General features: G+C 38.8%; 1 protein-coding gene across 2 annotated transcripts in view; it reads right to left on the bottom strand.

Annotated features, from left to right (window-relative positions):
• Positions 1–3,148: 3,148 nt before the first annotated feature.
• snz (snazarus) overlaps positions 3,149–22,974 on the bottom strand; it is a 264,501-nt gene continuing 244,675 nt past the window's right edge. For both annotated transcript variants that reach the window (XM_068383069.1, XM_068383070.1), the window contains one exon: positions 3,149–3,572. In XM_068383069.1, the coding sequence (XP_068239170.1) occupies positions 3,504–3,572 (69 nt within the window). In that variant the 3' untranslated portion in view covers positions 3,149–3,503. The remainder of the gene's footprint in view (positions 3,573–22,974) is intronic.

Raw genomic sequence — 22,974 nt, 5'->3', positions numbered from 1 at the left:
ACTAGAAGAGTTGTAATACCCAGGCCTTCCTGGCTGAGGACTAGTAAGCGCAAAGTAGCAGATGATGAATGGAGGAATATTGAATTAAAAGCTCAAGATAGAGACAACTGGCAAAATCTAACCAAGGGTCTTTGCATCAATAGGCGTAGGAGGAGATGACGATGATGATGATAAGCACAAGGTTCAACGTATTTGCAGAGTAATGCACTTAGAAGGCTCAAGGTAGTGATGGCAGGTTTGTCCTTGTCAAGATTCTTGGGCAGAATATATCTAACAATACTAGCAGGTTATTTAGATTTATTTCAGAAGAAGGCCTTTTGAGAGATCTTTAAGTTTTCTACTGACCTGTTTGCTTTTATGGATTTGAATTAAATTTCCTTTTATAATTTATTTATAACAATTGATAATGGTGTCACTGACCTTTGATGTCAGGATGCCAGAAAATCCAAAATCAATTGATCAATCATTCCATTAGCAAAATCCTACACCAATAAATTTTTGCTTACTAAGAACCTAACCTTTCTTTTGAGCTTTACTGGCAAAAAGTCTACATGCAGTAATTAAAGAAAACTAAATTTAATACTTCATTAACTTTCCTCCCAACATGGAAATGACTCAAGTCTTTATTTAGAATTCTAACTTGATATACTGTAACCCAGTTTTTACTTCAGCTCTCTCCTATACTACATTCTCTTTTCCTGTAATTGTTCCTGATTACCTTTTTTTCTTGAATTTCTCAGCCTTCCTATAGATCACTGTTTAACCACTTCCAATTATATTGCTTTTATGACAGTATCCCAACTCTTATCACATGTCCATCTTGATCTTTGACTTCTCAGTTTTTTCCCACCTCCTTGCCGTTACATTTTTCCATAGATTCCTCCTCGTTTCTTATAGGGTTTTCCCACTGCACTCCAGGCATTAACATTAATTTTCCGAGACCATATCAAGATATCTTCCATTTTCTTTCTCAGTGCACATAATTATCTGCACAGAGTAGAGCATGCACTATTTACCAATCATAAGTCTTGGCTCTTTACCAAAGTGACATCTGGTTTACCAGTAATCTGTCAATCTCTCTTCATGTCATCCATGCTTACACCACATTCTTACTATCAAAGAGAACTTCCCTTTCAATAAAATCAATAGCTTCAAAGCTGGAGCTTGGTCCACATCAGCACTGTTGAGGGACAACTTTCATGTTACTCTTCCTCAGAGAGGTCAGTCAAAAAGGTGAATAAAAATGATATTTATTAGGTTATTGCTAACGTGCTTTGATTCATTCTAGCCTCTTTTGAAGGGAGTTATAATCTCAGGACCAATTCCTTACTGCACAAGAGTTGTAGCTTTTATTGTGACCTATCATTTTCACCAGCTGTCTTGTTATGTGTCTCAGGATATTCACAACAAAAAAGTTGCTTGGCTGGATATGGCAGATATAAATTAAAAACTACATATTTTGTGATATTCACAATACTATTCCATTCACGATAACACTGTTCAGCACTGGCATTAGTTCTTACTAATGAAAACACTAATTTTAAGTGATTGAAAGGAGATCATTCTTGACTTATTATCCTGAGGAATATAGAATTCAGACATCCTAGTGAGCATAACAAAATTACATAAATTTATTTATAACAAAATTAACCAGCCTGATGGATAAAGAATCTGGCATAGGAATGTAACTATATTATTACAAAGCAATTTATGATGTACTTGGAAATCTTGGTTTAGTACCCTGATTAACCACTTGTTTCTATAGTGTATTTAATTATACCAGCGGTTAACCATGTTCACCAATCACTTTATTTGTAAAATTCCCCTCGTGGGAGTGACTCAACCTTCAGCCAAAAGCCCTTTGTAGACCCTATGAGAAATGATTATGTTACTTTAACCATTTCAAACCCAACCCCTCAAAAGCAATATTTGTCGTTGATGTGCCAGTCCTTAACATTGGGATAATTTGCGTAACTTATCTTAGCACAATATTTACTAGAGATAGGAATTTACATGTTTTCATTTGTATAGCTAAATAAATTTCCTTTCTTTTGGTATATAATTTTATGCATTTTGTAAAACAATTTTACTCATAAATAACAAAAGAATGAGAAAAAAATAAATTATTTAATGTAAAATAGTCAATGGCACTCAAAGGGCTATGCTTTGGCAGCTTAAAAACCTTTTTTGTTAATTAAATCAGGGTCTTTGGCATGATCTTTCGAAGTAAAGACATTTCATATAAGAACTCATGCTTCTGCCTGTGAGTAATATTCTAGGCAAATGCCTTGCTGATGCCAGCATACCAACGCTGAAACAATAACTTTTGATTACTGTACTGCAGGAGTGAGATCCTCCATGAAAAATATGGGGCTAGAATGATGCTTACTGGTAAAATAATCCCCTATGTTCTTAATTACAGTGCTGTACTATTCTTGAAAAACTCCATGTACTGTATTTAAAAAAAATGTATAAAAAAACTAGTCAACTCATAATTTTATTTGTGAGCAAAGTCATTGTCATTTCAGGTGAACATTTATTCTCATTTTTTTTCTTGAGTAACTGATATAAGTCTCTATGTATGCACTTTAGTGCAATCTAATTCACCTACATGGTCCCTTTATATCAATAAATAGCTTCAGTATTGCAGACATGGCATTATTGTACTTCTATATCTCTTTGTCATGAAAAGAATATAAGACCAAACAACATGAAGGAATTCAGGTTAGACTGCATTAAAATATTAAACAGAGAAGCAGTAAATGTGGGATATTTGATTGAATTTGACAAAATTCCAATACTGAATCAATTAACTGAGACAGTCTTGTGAATTAAAGTGGCTTAGGGACCCTAACACTTAGGGTTTTTAAAGCAGTTGGCACAGACAACAATAACACCTCTAAAAGAGTACTGTATTCTATTGAGCTAATTACCATATACAGTACAATACTATATATATATATATATATATATATATATATATATATATATATATATATATATATATATATATATATATTATATATATATATATGTGTGTGTGTATTTTATGTGAATATATATATATATATATATATGTATATATATATATATATATATATATATATATATATATATATATATATATATATATATATATATATATATATACTACTGTGATACAAATTAATGTTTCTGACATAAGAAGCATATCTTCTTTTCATGAAAATAAAAAAGAAAAATATTAAGCAGTATTTTGCCATTTATGTTTACAAAAAATCACTTTCATCCTAGCTTCAAATAAAAATATAAATGGACTCTTGACACAACCTGTATCTTTTGTAAAGTTAAAAAACATAAAATCTAGAAATCAATAATTTAAGACTACATTTTAAAATATTTATCTACAAAAAAAAATTCTTACAAACTCTCGTCAATAAAAATAAATTTTCTTATGAGTACAAAAGTATATTTGAATATTAAGTACATTATCAATTAATACTATTCCCTGCTGTGTTACTGGTTCATGATTTTTTCTCCAGATGTTCTTGCAATTCTGGGAACAAATCCTTCAACAGCACTTCCAAAACATTCTGAAAAAGAAAGAATAAAAGTTTATTTTATGTGACCACAGGATTTTTATGCAACCTATTCTTGCTTGAAACATGATCCCCAAGATAATTTGCATGTATAAAATTTGTCACGTCACCTTTTAATGTGACTAACTTGTGCAGGACATGCAAAAGACAGTCTATAAGTGACTTAGTATAAATTAAAAAAAGGGCAAGTTTTTCACTGTTAGTTGTTTGAATGCTGTATATATGAAGTTTCTACACACAAAAGTTAACATCCAAACAGAACTCCACCAGTTGTCAAACATGCTCTTGTCCTTGTTTTGATAATATTTTGTGAAAAAAATTGTGTGGATCTTTTTATTTGAACGTTAGCTTAGAAACTGTATCACTGTATATATGATAGAGAAGATTCTTTCTTTTCTAATTTTCTCCATTGAGAAATTCTTTATTCCCTTGGAAAACACTGAAATAAAATGCTCAATAGAAGCAGTTTTTCTTGTTATAGTAGCACTTAAAGAGTCCTCAATTCTTGCACATTTTTTTTAAATGTAGGAGGAACTTCAACTTTTAAAAACCAGTGAAAACAGAACTGACCAATACGGTCCAAGTTATCTGAGAAGCTCATTTTTTAGATCTCACATTTGGGACAAATCTAAAGATCACTCATGCCTAACCTATGAGGGGAAACCATCCATTCTCTTAAAATAGGTGAATCAATAAAATGGATTTTGAGCAAAGCGAAAAATCTATCTTTGGGTGATATGGCCATGTCGTCCTGATGGAAGGTTCCTTTAGGTAGCTTTCTAAGGGATATTTGGCTACAGTGATACTCCCAGAGAATTGACCACAGGTCTCCAGAATTCTAACTCCTGGCGCGAGTATCCCTAAGAAAATTGAAGGGGAGCCGTCATCAAGGTTACCTGGTGGATCCCCTTTCCCGTACTACTACGGCGTAACTCATTCCTTGTTGCAATTGAGCATGGATGGCTACAGATAAGAGTAGTTTCGGGTGGAGATTTGTTACATATATGTATACTCCTTTTTTAGAAAGGAAGGCAGGTCAATCAGGACGACATGGACATGTCACCCAAAAATAGATTTTTAGCTTTGCTCAAAATCCGTTTTTTGGGCTCAGCCATGTCATCCTGATGGAAGTTTACCAGAGAATTACTTGAAAGTACTATATCTGTGGGTTTGTATAAGTGCCTTCACCTTGATTCAGCTTCTATATGGTCACCCAGACCACATAAATATATGACGCTACCGTTATTCGTCATATCCGCTAAGTTTGGAACTAACTTAGGGCTTCCTGCCCCCTGCAGGGAATCTGTCAACACTGACTATAGAAGCGACAAGGTTTTGTATTCATGAGAACAAAGTGGAATTAATTTACCACAATCATGTTCTGTGAACTGAATATGGCCCTCGTCTCTTGATAGGGCTACTATTTCACTAACTCTAGCCCCTGAGGCTATAGCGAACAAGAATATCACTTTCTGTGTTAGATCCTTTAGGGAATAATCTTCATTGTTCAAGTTCGAAGTATAGTGCAAGACTTTGTCCAAAGACCATGAAATGGGCTTCGGAGGGGCTGCTGGTTTAAATCTAGCGCATGCCTTCGGAATCTTATTGAAGATTTCGTTCGACAGGTCCACCTGGAAAGCATATAGAAGAGGTCTAGTCAAAGCTGACTTAAACGTAGTTATCATGGTGGAAGCCAAACCTTGTTCATGAAGGTGGATGAAGAAGGACAGGCAGAAGTCTATCGAGATTTCTTCCAAGACGATTCATATTGTCTTCTGGTTGATTTTGACTTGTATTCTTCTATAAAGTCGATGCTGTCTTTTGAGATCCAAAACCTTTTCTTGACTGCTAAGGCAAGAAAATCATGAGATGTAGGTTTTGGGTTCTCAGTGATGAAGCGTAGACAGTTGATTCCTGAACCAGTTGGGATAGAACTGGGTTTGGTAGAGAAAACAGCCTCAGCCTCCGTTCTACCACTAGACGGAACCATTTGCTCTTGGACCATTTGGGGGCCACCACTGCTGCTGTCCCCTTGAAGGATCTCAGCTTGTTTAGGACCTTCAGCAGGAGATTTGGTGGCGGGAACAGATAGATATGACTCCATCTGTTCCAATCAAGGGACATGGCGTCCATCGCTTCTGCCCGAGGGTCCTCGCATGGGGCTTCGTATCGAGGTAGTTTCTTGTTGTCACTCGTTGTGAAGAGGTCGATCTGCAGTTCTGGGACTTTTTCCAAGATGAAGGAGAATGAGTCTGCGTCTAGGGACCATTCTGACTCTACCGGCTTTCACCTGGATAGAGCGTCCGCCGTCACATTGCGGAACCCTTGTAGGTGAACTGCTGATAAATGCCATCTTTTCTTTCTTGCCAAGCGAAAGATGGCCAACATCACGTGGTTGATATAGGGCGATCTCGAGCCTTGTCGGTTCAGACATCTCACTATCACTTCGCTGTCCAAGACCAACTTGATGTGGGCTGATCTGTGAGGGGATAGCTTTTTCAACGTCAAGAGGACTACCATGGCCTCCAGAATGTTGATGTGAAAGGTCTTGAACAGGGATGACCAGGTCCCTTGAACTTTCCTTTGATGGGAATGACTTCCCCATCCTTCCGTTGAGGCATCCACTTCTTGCAAGAAAAAAGAAAAGGGATTTACATATTTTGCAAGTCATTCTTTGTCGAGTTTACGTCACGTGTCTTGTGATGTCATATTTCTGGCGGAAGCGCGCTGGCAAACCGAATGATTTCCTTTCATCCTGTTACATAGTAATCTTATTACAGTATTCCCATCATCGAAACACCGAGTAACGATTAGTGGTCTGTATTAGTAGTTATGAGAATAGTACTACTTACCACAAATTTAAGAAAATAGTTTGATGACGTCATATTTCTTGCGGAAGGTGAATGGCAAATCAAGAGATTCCCTTTTGATGTGTTACTGATATTCCCATAATCGAAACATCGAGTAATGATAAAAAGAATTTCTCGAATAATGATAAAAAGAATTTCTAATAATGTTCAAAGAAATGTGAACATTTAACAGGGAATTAAAAATCAAAATACGAGAGAGAGAGAGAGAGAGAGAGAGAGAGAGAGAGAGAGAGAGAGAGAGAGAGAGAGAGAGAGAGATTAATTAATTAATTATGAAGATATTTTGAATAAGAAAATTACATAAACAATGAGAGAGATTAATTATGAAGATATTTCAAATAAGAAAATTACATAAACAATGCTATGTGCGCATAATCGCAGTACAGTAGCGCGACCTGGAGATCAGCTGATCACTACCGATAGTAAAACCAAAGTAATTGTTAAATATTGAAATGCTCCCGAAATTGAAAAATAGCACATAAACATGCTTTATTAAACCACTATTAAACACTATAAGTTCTAGTGAAATATGAAGGCTTAATAATAAAATAATTTTAAATACAGTACTGTATAAAGATTTAAAAATGAACTAGCCGTAGGAACGCACGTACACACACAGAAAAAGAGAGAACATATTTGTATGGTTGAAAATAATGGCTATAAACGAAGTGTATGAAAACTATGATATCATGTAACATTCTGGTGCTGTATATAATATTCATCATGAATATATTTCAAATAAATTACATAATTATATAAACAATATGGCATTTGTATGTGCAATGCGGGACCGTCAGATCAACAGCACAGCTGATCACAACCAGAGGTAAACAAAAAAGTTGGTAATTGTTGATTGCAAAAATGTTTCTGAAATTGAAAAATAGAATACAATAGGGATTTAATAGAGCATAAGATATACTATGGAACAAAAAAATTAAATAATGATATACAGTTGGTACAGTAAGAAAATATTGCTAAAATATGACTTGGATGATTGCCGAATCATAACACAGCTTAATAAATCTACGAAAACTTCACTTTTTTAGTTCGACATACGCCGAAATTGACTTACGACGAGCCTCTCAGTCCCTATTCCGTCGTGAGTCGGCGACTACCTGTACTCTTTCCTGTCGGCGTCTTGAAATCCTGTTGCATTTCAGTAGTCTCTTGACAGAACCCACAATCTCTCTTGTCTTCTTTGGTGGAATGGAGAGGCAGTGTGACTGCAAGTTCCAATGGATTCCCAACCATTGAAACTCTTGAGCTGGAGAAAGGCAAGACTTCTTGTAGTTGATCTTGAAGCCCAGATGTTCCAGGAACTGGATCACCTTTGTGGCTGCTTGCAGACAAGCAGTCTTGGATGCTGCCCACACCAGCCAGTCGTCCAGGTATGCTGCTACCTGATCGCCTTCTAAGTGTAGCTGTTGTACGACTGTGTCTGCAAGTTTTGTGAAAAGCCTTGGGGCTATGTTTAGTCCAAAGGGCATGGCTCTGAAGACATACTTTGTCTTCCGTAGCTTGAATCCTAGGTAGGAGGAGAGGGGGCGGCTAACTGGAAGGTGCCAGTAAGCATCTGCCAGGTCTATTGAGACTGTGTACACCCCTTTCGGTAACAGGGTCCTTATGTGTTGTAAGGTTAACATGCGGAACTTGTTGTTCTCGATGAACTTGTTGAGTGGAGACAAGTCTAGAATGACTGAGTTTGTCCGAGTCCTTCTTGGGAACACAAAACAGCCTTCCCTGGAATTTGATGGACTTTGCTTTCCTTATAACCTTTTAGTTCAAGAGTTCTAAGGTATATTCTTCCAATAAGGGGGTGGAGTGTTGGAAGAATTGAGGAAATGAAGGTGGAGATCTGTTCCATTTCCATCCTAGTCCATTCTTGATTAGGCTATAGGCCCAGGGATAGAAGGTCCAACGATCCCGAAAGTGGAGAAGTCTTCCTCCTATCTGGAGCATCTCATTGCTTGGATGATCCTGAGGGTTTGCTACCCTGACCACGTCCTCCTCTTCCTCTTGGGGGGTTTCTTGAGGAGCCTCATCTAGACCCTCTACCTTTCGGGCGAAAGGTAGTGGTGTGCCTCTCAAAACTTGGGTTAAAGGCTGGTGACTGGGCTACCACCTGTTGAGGCACCATCTGAAAAGTGGTTTGTGGCTGAACAACCATTTGGGGCACTGTGGTCATGGTTACCGTAGGATGTTGCACAGGTCGAGGAGGCAGTCTTTGCTTCTCCGTCTTCCTCTTAGGTTGGGGACCAGCATCAGGGGAAAATTTTCTCTTAGCAGACATGCCCCACTTTTGGATAAGGTTCCTATTCTCCGTGGCAGCTTTGGCGACTACCTCTTGGACTTCTTCATTTAGGAAGAGGTCCTTGCCCCAGATACAGGAACTGATCAACTTCCTGGGCTTGTGTTTGACCATTGCATTGGCAAACACAAACTCTGTGCAGGCCCTCCTGGCCTTCACAAAAGTGTACAAGTCCTTGACCAATGTAGCCATGTGCATCTTGGCTAGGACTGTATACATGTCTGGGGTGCTTGCAATGCCTGCACACATCTCCATGCAGTTCTGGAGGGACAGAGAGGCGGCTAGTCTCTCTTTTGTCTCTTCTCAGGAGAAAGTCCGACAGCTTCGGGAGGTTCTCGTTGAACTGCTGTCCTGCAATGTCCTCGTTGAGCTTTGCGACCGAGAAGGTTAGATGGACCTCATTCCAATTCTTCTCACCCGTGGGCAAGGCTAGAGACAATGGCCTACACTCCTCTAGCGTAGAACATGGTTTGCCAGCATCAACTGCCTTTAGCACACAGTGGAGAGCTTTCGACATGAAGGGGAAAGCTCTGGATGAAGGAGCAAGGAAAGTAGGGTGCTTCTTACTCAACGCAGAAACTTGAGTTTGTATAACCAGCCCTGTTCAGGCTACTCGTCGTTCAGGCTACTCGTCAAGAGAGCCTGTGCCTTGTCGTGGTCAAGGACCATGACCTCCTTAGGTTCCGTCTCTTCCTTAGACACTGGTTCATTCTTCAGTCGGATGAAACACTCCAGGTAAGCCAAAAGGTTTGGCCAGAATTGAATATCGTCGAGGGGGATGGCCCCCATCTTCTCCAAGATGTAGAGTTTCCCATTCATCATGGGGATGAACTCTGCATGCCTCCAGGGATTGGTTTCGGAGCATGGTGGAAGGTTAGAAACTTTGGGCCGCTTGTAGGATCCACGAGAAGCAGTTACGCGGCTTGCTTCCCTGAATTCTTTCCTCATATCCAGCTGTTCCTTGTGAAGAGTATCCACCAACTGCTGGATCTGGGCCATAAGCGCTTGGCCCGTGGGGAACAGCGGGTCTGGTTGAGGGGTTGGAGCCGAAGAAGTTGACGGTACGGGCTGAAATGCCGACACAGACAGTAGAGGGTCTTCCGCTTCTGTCGATTCGAGATCTTCTTCCTCCTCAGGTGGTTGGACCACCTCTTCTTCAGGGTCTTCTTGAAGGAGATCCTTTTCAGTGTCCGAGGACACTTCTGACATCCTTTCCTGATGGATGTCCATGCCTTGTAGAGCCTCGTTGATTTCGGCCTCTATTGCTAGTTGTACGCAGGGAGGCTCGGGTCGTGCCTGAGGCACGACTGCATCAGATGTCGCCTTAGGGAACAGCATGCTTCTAATCGAGTTGCTTGGTAGGTACGGTCCCGGAGAGTTCTTCTGGAACCCTCGTACCCACTTCCGAAGCATCTCCCTCGCAGTATCCCTCGACTCCGTCGTCTTGGGATCGCCGAAACCCTCGGTCATCAAGGCCGAGCAGACGTTGCAATCCTTGGGGTCCCAGTATCTCAGGGTTTCAGTTGCGATGGAGCAGGGGGCATGAGACCTGCACATGTTGTGGGCACAAAAGTTCTTACTCTTGTGGTTGCAGTACATAACTGCACACTTCACCTTGGACTTCTCCTGTAAGGAAAGAAAAAGGTGAAATGAGTATGGGATAATTTATCACACTGATAAATTAATCTCATGCATTAAAAATAGCACTTACTATTATCATTATAGCTTAGGATAGTAAGCTAGAAAAGAAATAGGAAAGACACATATGTGTTTCCTGTCCAGGCAATTGCTGTGACCTCCCTCAATATTAATGTTTTTAAGATTTCCTTATCAGGGAAATCTAGGGTGGAAGAGCTCTAGAATATAGAGCTGAAGTTAGTGTATACTAGCACTAACCCTCCCACAATTGGAATATTAATATTGTAGGGTAAAGATATTATGTTCTGATGACCTAGGACTCATCAGGATATTGAAGGAATACTTCACTCCAACACTGTTTGGCAGTCTCAACAATGGACTGTGAAAGGATGCACAGAATATGTTAGAAATCATACTACTGTATATTATACACTATAGTTTTCTAACTGCTATATTTACTTTACTGCAGAAATACTGGCTACTGTATAATCTTATACTGTAGTTCTGCCGGCAATGCTACCGGCTAGGCTAGTACCTGACGGCACCAGCCGACAGAGAGAGAGAAAGCATGGAGAGAAGGGCTACATTATTATTATAGTTTAGTACAATAATTAGGTTCGTAGGGACTACTGTCTCTACTGCCTTCTTCCAGAATGAGGATTCAAATGGAAGGGGGAGAATGTAATAATTCTAGCTTCCATCCAGCCACAGAATCTGTTGCTGGCTGCTCTGACGGTTCCAGGGTTTGTGGATGGCAGTCCAAGAGAGGAGTCTCGCACTGGCAGCCGTCATGGCCGGCACAACATTTCCCGGAGCCTTGCATCCGTTAGGGGGAAGGTCGAAGCGGCAATCAAGCCGCCTCTGTAGGAGCCCGGCCGGCATCATAATCCGCCCGGCAAGCGGGGGAGATTGTAGAATACCGGCCATAGATGTTGTAACGGCTAGGCCATCACCAAAGGACAGAAGGGGAAGGGAAAGGGTCTTATATTTTGCGTCGAAAGAAAGCAGCACGTCTGCCTCCTACTATCGGCAGCAAACACAGAAACATAGTTTCCTATGCCGGCGCCGTCTTGGGCGGCAGAGGAATAACGATTCCTCAGCCTAAGACCTTGCCGGATATAAGACATGTCTTCTAGACCACAAGGGAGGTGGCGGCAACTGTACTACCACTTTCGGTTGTGGACTAGGGAAGCCGGGCCTCCTACGCCTGCAACTGTGAAGTAGAGTTGCCGACAACAAGACTGAATACTCTCGAGTTACTGTCGTAATTCAAAGCCGGGATACCCACCGGCAAAGAAGGAAGACAGAAACACTATCCCAGTCAAGTCGGAGTACACTACTCTATGGCAAGACCAAAATAGGGTTGTTGCCTAATGGCGGCACTCAGAGGGAAGGAAGGGTTTATCCTTAAATCTCTAAAAGAGATGAGTATCGAATTATGTAGGTAATTCTAGCAGATATGCTATCTCCGACTAAATTGATAAAATGATACAAGAGGATAAACGGGGATAACGTTACTAAAGTATACTAAAACGCATTAGGCTAGCCTAACTCGAGTCGGGATCTCCGCTACGCTACGTCACCGATACCCTATCGTATACGATCGAAACGTTTCACAGAAGAGGAAATATTGCATGTATAATCTGATCTTCACTAGTATAATTTGCCTAAATAGCTATAATTCATTAAAGCTAAATACCGGGGACGTCATACTACTAACTAAATAAAGCATTTATGGCGTACGACAGCGGTCCAAAATGGCCGCCTCCGGTGATGGCTGTGCTCCGCTAAACACATCTAAATTATGCTAATTTAACTGTGAGAAGGGAGCTAAAAATTATACACAGGAAAGATTAAATACTCAACTTTCCAGGATGAAGATGCTGGAGAATGCATGGTAATAATCCTTGAAATAATAACAAAACCAAGAGGAAGAGGGAGATACACTGTGCTTAATTGGCTACTATTAAAGGAATGAGTTACGCCGTAGTAGTACGGGAAAGGGGATCCACCGGGTAACCTTGATGACGGCTCCCCTTCAATTTCGCCACTCTTCCCCCTCAGAGCGAAAACTCTATTCGGGGTGAAGATTGCCATGTGTCGTATCAAGAAATACGTCCCCTGATATTATGCGATATCTTTGAGAATTTTCTTAAGGATACTGGCGCCAGGCGTTAGAATTCTGGAGACTGTCGTCAATTCTCTGGGAGTATCACTGTAGTCTAATATCCCTTAGAAAGCTACCTTAAGGAGCCTTCCATCAGGACGACACAGCTGAGCCCAAAAATTACAGTAAGAATAGTCTGATGAAAAGTGTTTTTCTAGTTTTATATATAAATTCTGTATAAGCAATGCTAAAGTTGAAAAATTCAATAGTAGAATACAGAATCTGGAGTTTTATCAAAATTAAAATTACTTTTAAAAAGTAGAGTAGAGTGTAAATAATGCCTCTAATTCCTTCGACTATTTGCCACTGATTTTATCATAAATATCTTCTTTTATGATGATGGAGTGAGCTCTCGTTTCTTCTAGATGAAAAATTCCTGCTGCTTATCTTTTCTTATCTTCTAATAATCCAATGACATAACTAACAATATGAATAACTAGTAGTAAAAACATTTCTCAAGAGAAAATAAGCATATCTGTTTTCATCAGACACACACAATATTTTGACAGGTGGAGTTACAGAAACATAATTACAGTATGTCACCTCTATGGTATAAGAATTTTTCCAGGTACAATATATCCAAAGAAATTGCTGTGCCTGGAAAAATCAGAATTTTAATGATTACATTTATTTTTATACTCACCTGATGTTTATATTGCCTCTTCTCGAAGGTGTGTCAACTTAAACTCCAAAATAAAAATTTCTGCTCTCTCCTCCCACAAGTCTCCCCATCTAACACTTGATCGCTACTAACTAGTCAATACTACAACATATTGTCAGTAACTCTTCCTTTTTAGTTCTTGAAGTAAAAATCCCAATCATTAGTCTTTTGATATCACTGACCAGGGGAAGAATGGGCCATTGTACTATAAGAACATTGGATGAGTATAAAGAGACAGTAATAGATTTTATCATTAAATTTCTTTTTTATGAAACTCCCTTGATGAACATATTGCTTATTCCCAAATTCTAATGAAGTTGGGACAGATAAGGGAAGAGTCAGGAAGTAACAATGAAGATTAGTACATTTTTTATCACCACTTGATATTAGTTGTAAATGTAACCAATCCCTATTGGGAAAAAAAAAACTCATAATCACTAAAGTTCCCCAGTTGGATTCCAATTATATATATACTATAAACCTTTTAAAACTAGTCTTATATGATACAATAAGTTACCTTTAACTTTCTCGTTGAAAAAAAACTAGATATAACTTAAACCCAGTTCAAATAAATAAAGAATGAATTCCTATATACAAAATATCTTTCACATTTACCATGACCCATAATACCCCGTAAATTTCTATAATACCAGCAGTTTTTAAATAAAGCCTTGCAAATACCGTCAATGTAAACCACTGAATCATTGTCAGGACTAATTTCCTAATACTTTCCACCCAAAGAGAAGTAGCTGAACTACCACCCTGTGAATCTAAACCTTTAAGTCCATCCTCTTGTGAAAAGTAATCTTTCATTTACACTGGACATGAAGCTGATCATGGCAATCACTTCCAAAAGGTGAACTGTAAGGCCTAGGAATCTTCACACTATTCACAAAGTTTAGAATTGTTCCTGGCAAGAGACACAAAGAGAATGCAGATCACAATCACCCCAAAAAATTCCTATGTACAACAGTGCAGTGATTGCTAACAAATCTGGAATAAGCATTCTAAACCATTAAAATAATAATGAATCAAACAAAAACTCTGATTCCAAATTTTGTCAAAAATCTGGGTACCTGAGCCAGTGCTTGGGACATGGATTCACTAGCCCGAGAACAGGGGAGACAATATTTCTTTACTTACTTTACTTTAAGGGTGGCTTTTCTGGTCTTATACAGCAGGGCCCTGCTCTCTAGGAGACCTCCAGTCATTTTACCACATTCATTTGAAAGTATTCAACATTTCACACTGCATATTGCTTTTTTATTGTAAAATTAACACCATCGAAGTGCTTTGAGAGCAAAAAAGTCTTCAGTTTCCTCTTGAAAGCCTTAATATCTTCAGTCTTTTGGAGGTCTAGTGGGAGCTTATTGTATAGTCAGGGGGCTGCATATTTAAAAGATCTAGAACTTACAGTAGACATGTATCTAGGTTGCAATAAGTTGAAAGCATCTGTAACTATTCTTGTGTCAATACGATTTGATGGCTGCACAATATGTAGCAATTCTCTTAGATATTTTGGACATCCAGTTCTGATAACTTTATGGATTACTGAACATATTTTAAACTCATTCTCGCTTCTCGCTTTGTTAGGCAGCCAATGTAAATCAATTAGTATAGGAGTGATCTCTCGGGGTGGGACACCTATTATCAGTCTTGCTCCTCTGTTTACTATGTTTTATAATTTCTTAAGTTGTACTTTTGGTAATTTGCAGTAGATGGAGTTACAGTAGTCAATCCTGGTAATAACAAAGTTTACCTCAAGATTCTTTACAGAATGTTCATCCAGTTACTTCTTTATAAAAGCAATGTTTCTAAGGTAATAACCAGCAGCTTTTACGACATATTTATTTGGGCATTGAACGACAAGTTACAGTCAAGAGATATGCCCAGATCTCGAACTTTACTAGATATCGGGGCAGAGTTGTCATTTATGTTTATTTGAATATCACCAAAGTTTTTATGCTGTTTTTCTTCTACCCACCATTAACTCAAGTTTTATTTTAATCTAATTTTAGCTGTTTGATTGTCATCCATTCCCTAACACTGGCAAGAATTTGGTTTAGAGTTTCAGTATTGTTATCTATATTATATGTGTAGAAGTAAAACTGTGTATCATGTGCAAATAGTTTGAACTTCACTCCATGCCTTTGTAGTATTATTGACAGATCAGTAGTATAAATACAGAACAAGATTGGTGCCCAGTACACTCCCTGAGATACCTCTCTGTTTAAAGGTTCATATGATGAACAAGAGTTTCCAATTTGCCTCTATAATTTCTGTCAACCAAGTAGTCTTATAAGTATTCAAAAGCTTGATCTTCAATACCGATGGACTGTAGATCATTTAGTAGCAGTTCATGCGCAACTGTATCAAAAGCAGTACTAAAATCAAGTAATATTAAAATACCACATTTATTTTCATCCATCATTTCCAGCAGAACAGATAGCTGTCTCCGTAAAGTATAATTTTCTGTAAGTGGACTGGTTGTCTGGCAAAGCTTCTATCTCTTCTAAGTGCCTAATTAGTTGTTCAAGAATTATGTATTCTAGAACTTTTGAAATAAAAGATAGATTCAAAATACTGTAGGTCTATACAAACTTAATTTTTGATAATCTAGAGCACTTTTCAAAACTGGTGTTACTATAGCAATTTTCTCAGATTTGGGAAACTTACACTCATCGATGCATGCATTTGCTATTTTTGTAATTATATCAGCTAGACTAGAAAAATGTCTTTCTCCAGTTACTTCAGATATTGGCTTTGGATTGATCGCACAGTTCGTTTTGTTTGCTCTCTTGATAATCCTGGCGACATCATCTTGTGTTATATTATTGAATCTCATTCATTTTATCTGTGTATCTGGCGTATTATTAATCTGATGTTGAATATTTGTAAATGACATAGTTATATTTTCTATTTTGTTTTTAAATTATAATAGAAAATTATTTGCTAGTGCCTGGTCACTGATCCACTCAGGTAGCCTTTTTTCATTTACATTTCCCATTATACCATTTAGAAGGTGATATAAATTATTTATGTCTGTTGCTGCTTCACCAGCCTTTCTCTTTCAGTATTCGTTTTTGTTTCCTTAATAGGTAATTATATTGGCACATTGCAGTTTTGAAATCTACCCATGTACTTTCAGTTTTTAACCTATTCCACTTTCTTTACGTCATTTTTCCTTCTTTTTCCCGAAAGTCTCTCCATCAAACCAAGGAGATCTGTCTTTAAAAATTGTAGTCTTTTCCATCAGTGGACACATGGTTTGAGATTCACTTTTACTCACCCTATTGTATATGGTCAAAAGGCAGTCAACACACAGCGACCAACAAACGTTGGTTATCATGATCTTAGGATCTCAAGGAATACTGATTGCATCATTTATTTTCTTTGTAACTTCTTCAATAAATACAAATCGAGAGAAGTTTGATTTATGCCTAAAGTTTATTTTCTTCACCACTGCGTGTTTCAGTAGAGGTAGTCTAAACGTATCAAGCTTGTGCACTAGCTATATAATGCACTTCTCTTCTACATTCATATCAGATACAATGTTATTCATTCCATCTCTCAAAACTAGGTCAAACGTATACCCAGTAGACATTATTCACCAATTGATATGATTCCAATAACTCACTAAATGCTAAAGCATCAGGATTTGATGTGTCATCCATCCAAAGATTAAAGTCTCCACAAATAACTGATTCATTTTTTTCCCATGATAATCATCTCAATGAGTACACTGCATTATTCAAAAAAGACACTAATATTTGTTCTCGTAGGTTTGTAAACTGTGACAATGGATATTTCTTTGTTTTTGAGTATAAAGTTTATTTCTATATATTCAAAGCTTGTTACACTAGTTCTTTTTAACATCTTGAGATTTGAGTGCGTAACTTTATGAATGAAGAGCCCGATCCCCTACCAGACCTACTCTCTCTTGGAATATGAAAGACAGATTGTTGGGGGGGGGGGGGGGCATTTCACGAGCTTAGTCTTGTTCAAGTTATTTAATCATGTTTCTGATAATGCTAGTATGTCCAAATATATCTCATTTGTTAATTCTCAAATTTGAATTGTTTTAATACCAACAGATTGTATATTTACATACCCACAGTTTATGACATCCACAGTATCCATGGTCAGTATTTTCTGCTAGTATTTTCAATTGTAAAACATAAGCTTTGCAATTTCTGGAATTCACTGTATGGCCATTTGGTTTGTTTAACTTAATGCAGATTATACCTTTTTCTTGTTGCAAATTACATTCTTTGGTGGAATGTTTTTCTGAACGTTTTCCGCAGACTTCATCATCAGTCTTAAACTTGCAATCTTTCTCAAAACGTACATACTTCTGACAGTGGTAGCAGGTGATCATATGGTACCTATCATGTATATTATATGTACCCCGTCACTACATAACTTTGTCACCATTATCATGAATAGCCTTCTGAACTTTAGGATCACATTTCAACAAGTAGTAGGTAGTCCCACCTGTAGCACTTTTTTTGAATACCAGACCTATCTTATATGTTTTGGATATGGTCTATGCAATGATTCCTTTGAATAAAAGCATTTACTACTTCATCTTCATCATTGTATACATTGCATATCATTATTCTAGGTTTTAATTTTCCAATTTTCCTCGTCTTAGTGTCGGCAGCCATGGTTTGAAGCTTGTTTGCTGCCTCTTCTTTGATCTTTTTGTCCGCAAAGTTTACAACAACATTTCCATTTGAAGTTAACCTTGTATTAAGAATTGGAATGTCTTTAAATGTCAGTGATTTTAGTTGATGCTTTAGTCAATTTGATTACTACTGTTGTAGATATTTGTCCTTAACTTTGTCAGCATATGTAATTTTCTCTTGGTTTGGGTCCATCGGTGTCTGAAGTGTTAGCTTAATTGATTCCCTATTCATTACTAAATTATCAACTTTCTCGGTGAGATCAGTGATCTGGGTAAAATTTGCTGCGTCCGCTGTGAGTTCCGCAATTCTGTGGTCCAATTTAGTGATTTTCTCTTCATGTCCTTTTATTATTATTATTATTATTATCATTATTATTATTATTACTACTAGCCAAGCTACAACCCTAGTTGGAAAAGCATGATGCTATAAGCCCCAGGGCTCCAACAGGGAAAATTAGCCTTGTGAGAAAAGGAAATAAGCAAATACATAAATAATATAAGAAGTACTGAAAAAATTAAAATAAGATATTTTAAAAACATTAACAACATTAAAACAGATATTTGATACATAAACTATAAAAGGACTTACGTAAGCCTGTTCAACATGAAAACATTTGCTGCGAGTTTGAACTTTTGAACTTAATTCATCTACCCGATTAGGAAGATCATTCCATAACTTGGTCACAGCTGGAATAAAACTTCTAAGAGTACTGTGTAGTATTGAGCCTCATGATAGAGAAGGCCTGGCTATTATAATTAACTGCATACCTAGTATTACGAACAGGATGGAACTGTCCGGGAAGATCTGAATGTAAAGGATGGTCAATCTTATGCAATATGCATAATGAACTAATTGAACGACGGTGCCAGAGATTAAAATCTAGATCAGGAATAAGAAATTTAATAGACTGTAAGTTCCTGTCCAACAAATTAAGATGAGAATCAGCAGCTGAAAACAAGTCAGGAGAACAATACTCGAAACAAGGTAAAATGAAAGAATTAAAACACTTCTTCAGAATAGCTTGATCACCGAAAATCTTGAAAGACTTTCTCAATAAACCAATTTTTTGTGAAATTGAAGAAGATTCAGACCTAATGTGTTTCTCAAAAGTAAATATGCTGTTGAGAATCAGACCTAAAATTTTAAAAGAGTCATACAAAGTTTATTATCAATGCTGAGATCCAGATGTTGAGGAGCCACAGTCCTTGACCTACTTACAATCATACTTTGAGTTTTGTTAGGATTCAACTTCATACCCCACAATTTGCACCATGGACTAATTTTAGCAAGATCTATTTTAACCTGTTAAGCGTCACCCACGTGATAAACCGTTCACCATGATCTACTCGGTACCACCTTCAACTGCATATTCCGTTCATGACTTTAATTACCGTTTTCAAGGCGTCAGTCTCGTGATATTACGTTTACTCGTATAGTAAGTATAGGATCACCACTTGGCAACACTCTCAGCATATGGGGGCTGTAAATGGAAACTTATATGATGTCTGGCAACTATTTTTCTGATTTCTGAAGGTAGCTTGATATTAGAAAACTGGTTTCCTATCAGTGCGCTTCGGGCGTTCATGCGGAAGTGGTTGTTTGTTGTTCCTTTTGTAATGAACGGTCTAAAGAGGAAGGTTATTTCTTTAGATGAAATAAATGATATTCTTGTTGAGGAATTTGATAATGATAACCTGTTTGATAATGAGAGCACTAGTTCTGAATCCTCCAGTGATGAGTATATTGTCGATCCCGAAAGCGAAAATGACTTCTCATTACCGAATGACTGGACAACGAGATTTCACAAAACTATATAGGAAAGGAAACCCCGATTTTTCCGAGAGAGAGAGAGAGAGAGAGAGAGAGAGAGAGAGAGAGAGAGAGAGAGAGAGAGAGAGAGAGAGAGAGAGAGAGAGAGAGAGAGACTTATCCCTTTGCTTTTGTTGCTTATTCAGGCATAAGATTTACGATTGAAGATAAAAAGAACCCATTAGAATATTCAGTATTATGTAGCCATTTGAAATTAAATAATAGTAGTATTAATTGTTTTTTTTACTCTACCATTTAATTAATATCCCTACTTTTAACTATAAATACGAATTATAAGCATAAAGAAATGATATTAACTTTGAAAAATTATTATTAGTGAAATGACCGCTCAGGACAAAAAAAGCGTGACGGTACGTTAGCGGCAACCTGGTCCAGGGGGGACGCTTAACAGGTTAGGGGATTCAGGAACCCCAGATCTACATTCTGGAGATAGAATTGATGCAAAGAGAGTAGCATCATCTGCATATGCAACAAGTTTGTTTTCCAGACCAAACCACATGTCATGTGTATATAGTATGAAAAGTAATGGGCCAAGAACACTACCCTGTGGAACACCAGATAGCACATTCCTATACTAACTATGGTGACCACCGTGGCCTGATTGGTAATGTCTCTGCTTGGTGTTTGCCAATTGGAGATTCGAGTCCCGCTCAGACTCGTTCGTGCCATTATTGTCTGCAACGTTATCATCCTTGTGAGCTATGGGGGAGCCTGTAGGTCTATCTGCTGAGTCATCAGCAGCCATTGCCTAGCCTCCCTGGTCCTAGCTTGGATGGAGAAGGGGCTTGGGTGCTGATCATATATACGGTCAGTCTCTAGGGCATTGTCCTGCTTGCTAGGACAATGTCACTGTACCTTGCCTCTGCCATTCATGAGTGGCCTTTAAACCTAAACACTTTGCGATCTTTTACTTTAAAAAATGTTATTTTCATTAGTAAAATAAATTTTTGAATATACTTACCCGATAATCATGTAGCTGTCAACTCCGTTGCCCGACAGAATTCTACGGAAGGGATACGCCAGCGATCGCTATACAAGAGGGGGGTGTACTCACAAGCGCCACCTGTGGCCAGGTACTGCAGTACTTCTTGTTGACACCACCTCAATTTTTCCTCGGTCCACTGGTTCTATGGGGAGGAAGGGTGGGTCAATTAAATCATGATTATCGGGTAAGTATATTCAAAAATTTATTTTACTAATGAAAATAACATTTTTCAATATTAATCTTACCCGATAATCATGTAGCTGATTCACACCCAGGGAGGTGGGTGAAAACCAGTGTACATGTATATCAAGAAGCTAAGTATCCCGTATTTCATATTATCAGTTATTCAAAATAACAATGAAATTATAAGTACCTGGTAAGGAAGTCGACTTGAGCCATTACTCTGCCTTAAATAAGTTCGTCTTCCTTACTGAGCGCAGCGTTCCTCTTAGGAGGCTGAACAACTCTAAGGTGCTGAAGTATCAAGGGCTGCAACCCATACTAAAGGACCTCATCACAACCTTTAACCTCGGCGCTTCTCAAGAAAGAATTGACCACCCGCCAAATCAACAAGGATGTGGAAGGCTTCTTAGCCGACCGTACAACCCATAAAAAGTATTCAAGAGAAAGGTTAAAAGGTTATGGGATTATGGGAATATAGTGGCTGAGACCCCGCCTACTACTGCATTCGTTGCTACGAATGGTCCCAGGGTGTAGCAGTACTCGTAAAGAGACTGGACATCTTTGAGATAGAATGATGTGAACACTGACTTGCTTCTCCAATAGGTTGCATCCATAACACTCTGCAGAGAACGGTTCTGTTTGAAGGCCACTGAAGTAGCCACAGCTCTCACTTCATGTGTCCTTACCTTCAGCAAAGCAAGGTCTTCTTCCTTCAGATGAGAATGTGCTTCCCTAATCAGAAGCCTGAATAGTAAGAAACTGAGTTCTTAGACCTTGGAAAAGAAGGCTTCTTGATAGCACACCATAAGGCTTCTGATTGTCCTCGTAAAGGTTAAGACCTTTTTAGATAGTACCTAAGAGCTCTAACTGGGCAAAGTACTCTCTCCAGTTCATTCCCCACCAAGTTGGACAGGCTTGGGATCTCGAACGACTTAGGCCAAGGACGTGAAGGAAGCTCGTTTAGCAAAAACCGAGCTGCAAGGAACATGTAGCCGTTTCAGATGTGAAAACAATGATCCTGCTGAAGGCGTGGATCTCACTTACTCTTTTAGCTGTTGTCAAGCACACGAGGAAAAGAGTTTTTAATGTGAGGTCCTAAAAAGAGGCTGATTGGAGAGGTTCAAATCTTGATGACATAAGGAACCTTAGGACCACGTCTAGATTCCAGCCTGGAGTGGACAACCGACGTTCCTTTGAGGTCTCAATAGACCTAGGGAGGTCCTGTAGATCTTTGTTGGTGGAAAGATCCAAGCCTCTGTGGCAGAAAACCGCTGCCAACATACTTCTGTAACCCTTGATCGTAGGAGCTGAAAGGGATCTTACTTTCCTTAGATGTAACAGGAAGTCAGCAATCTGGGTTACAGTGGTACTGGTTGAGGAAACTGCATTGGTCTTGTACCAGCTACGGAAGACTTCCCCTTGAGACTGATAGATTCTGAGAGTGGATGTTCTCCTTGCTCTGGCAATCGCTCTGGCTGCCTCCTTCGAAAAGCCCCTAGCTCTTGAGAGTCTTTCGAAAGTCTGAAGGCAGTCAGACGAAGAGCGTGGAGGTTTGGGTGTACCTTCTTTACGTGAGGTTGACGTAGAAGGTTCACTCCTAGAGGAAGAGTCCTGGGAATGTCGACCAGCCATTGCAGTACCTCTATGAACCATTCTCTCGCGGGCCAGAGCGGAGCCAACCAACGTCAGCCGTGTCCCTTTGCGAGAGGAGAACTTCTGAAGTACCCTGTTGACAATCTTGAACGGCGGGAATGCATACAGGTCGAGATGGGACCAATCCAGCAGAAAAGCATCCACGTGAACTGCTGCTGGGTCTGGAATCGGAGAACAATACAACTCTCTAGGTTATCGAGGTAGCGAACAGATCTATGGTTGGCTGACCCCACAGGGCCCAAAGTCTGCTGCAAACATTCTTGTGAAGGGTCCACTCTGTGGGGATGACCTGACCCTTCCGGCTGAGGCGATCTGCCATGACATTCATACCGCCCTGAATGAACCTCGTTACCAGCGTGAGCTTTCGATCTTTTGACCAGATGAGGAGGTCCCTTGCGATCTAGAACAACTTC

This window comes from Palaemon carinicauda, chromosome 11 (genome assembly GCF_036898095.1).
Source record: "Palaemon carinicauda isolate YSFRI2023 chromosome 11, ASM3689809v2, whole genome shotgun sequence".
In the NCBI taxonomy this organism is placed as follows: domain Eukaryota; kingdom Metazoa; phylum Arthropoda; class Malacostraca; order Decapoda; family Palaemonidae; genus Palaemon; species Palaemon carinicauda.
The sequence above is the reverse complement of the archived record's forward strand: the minus strand, read 5'-3'. Positions and strand labels throughout refer to the sequence as shown.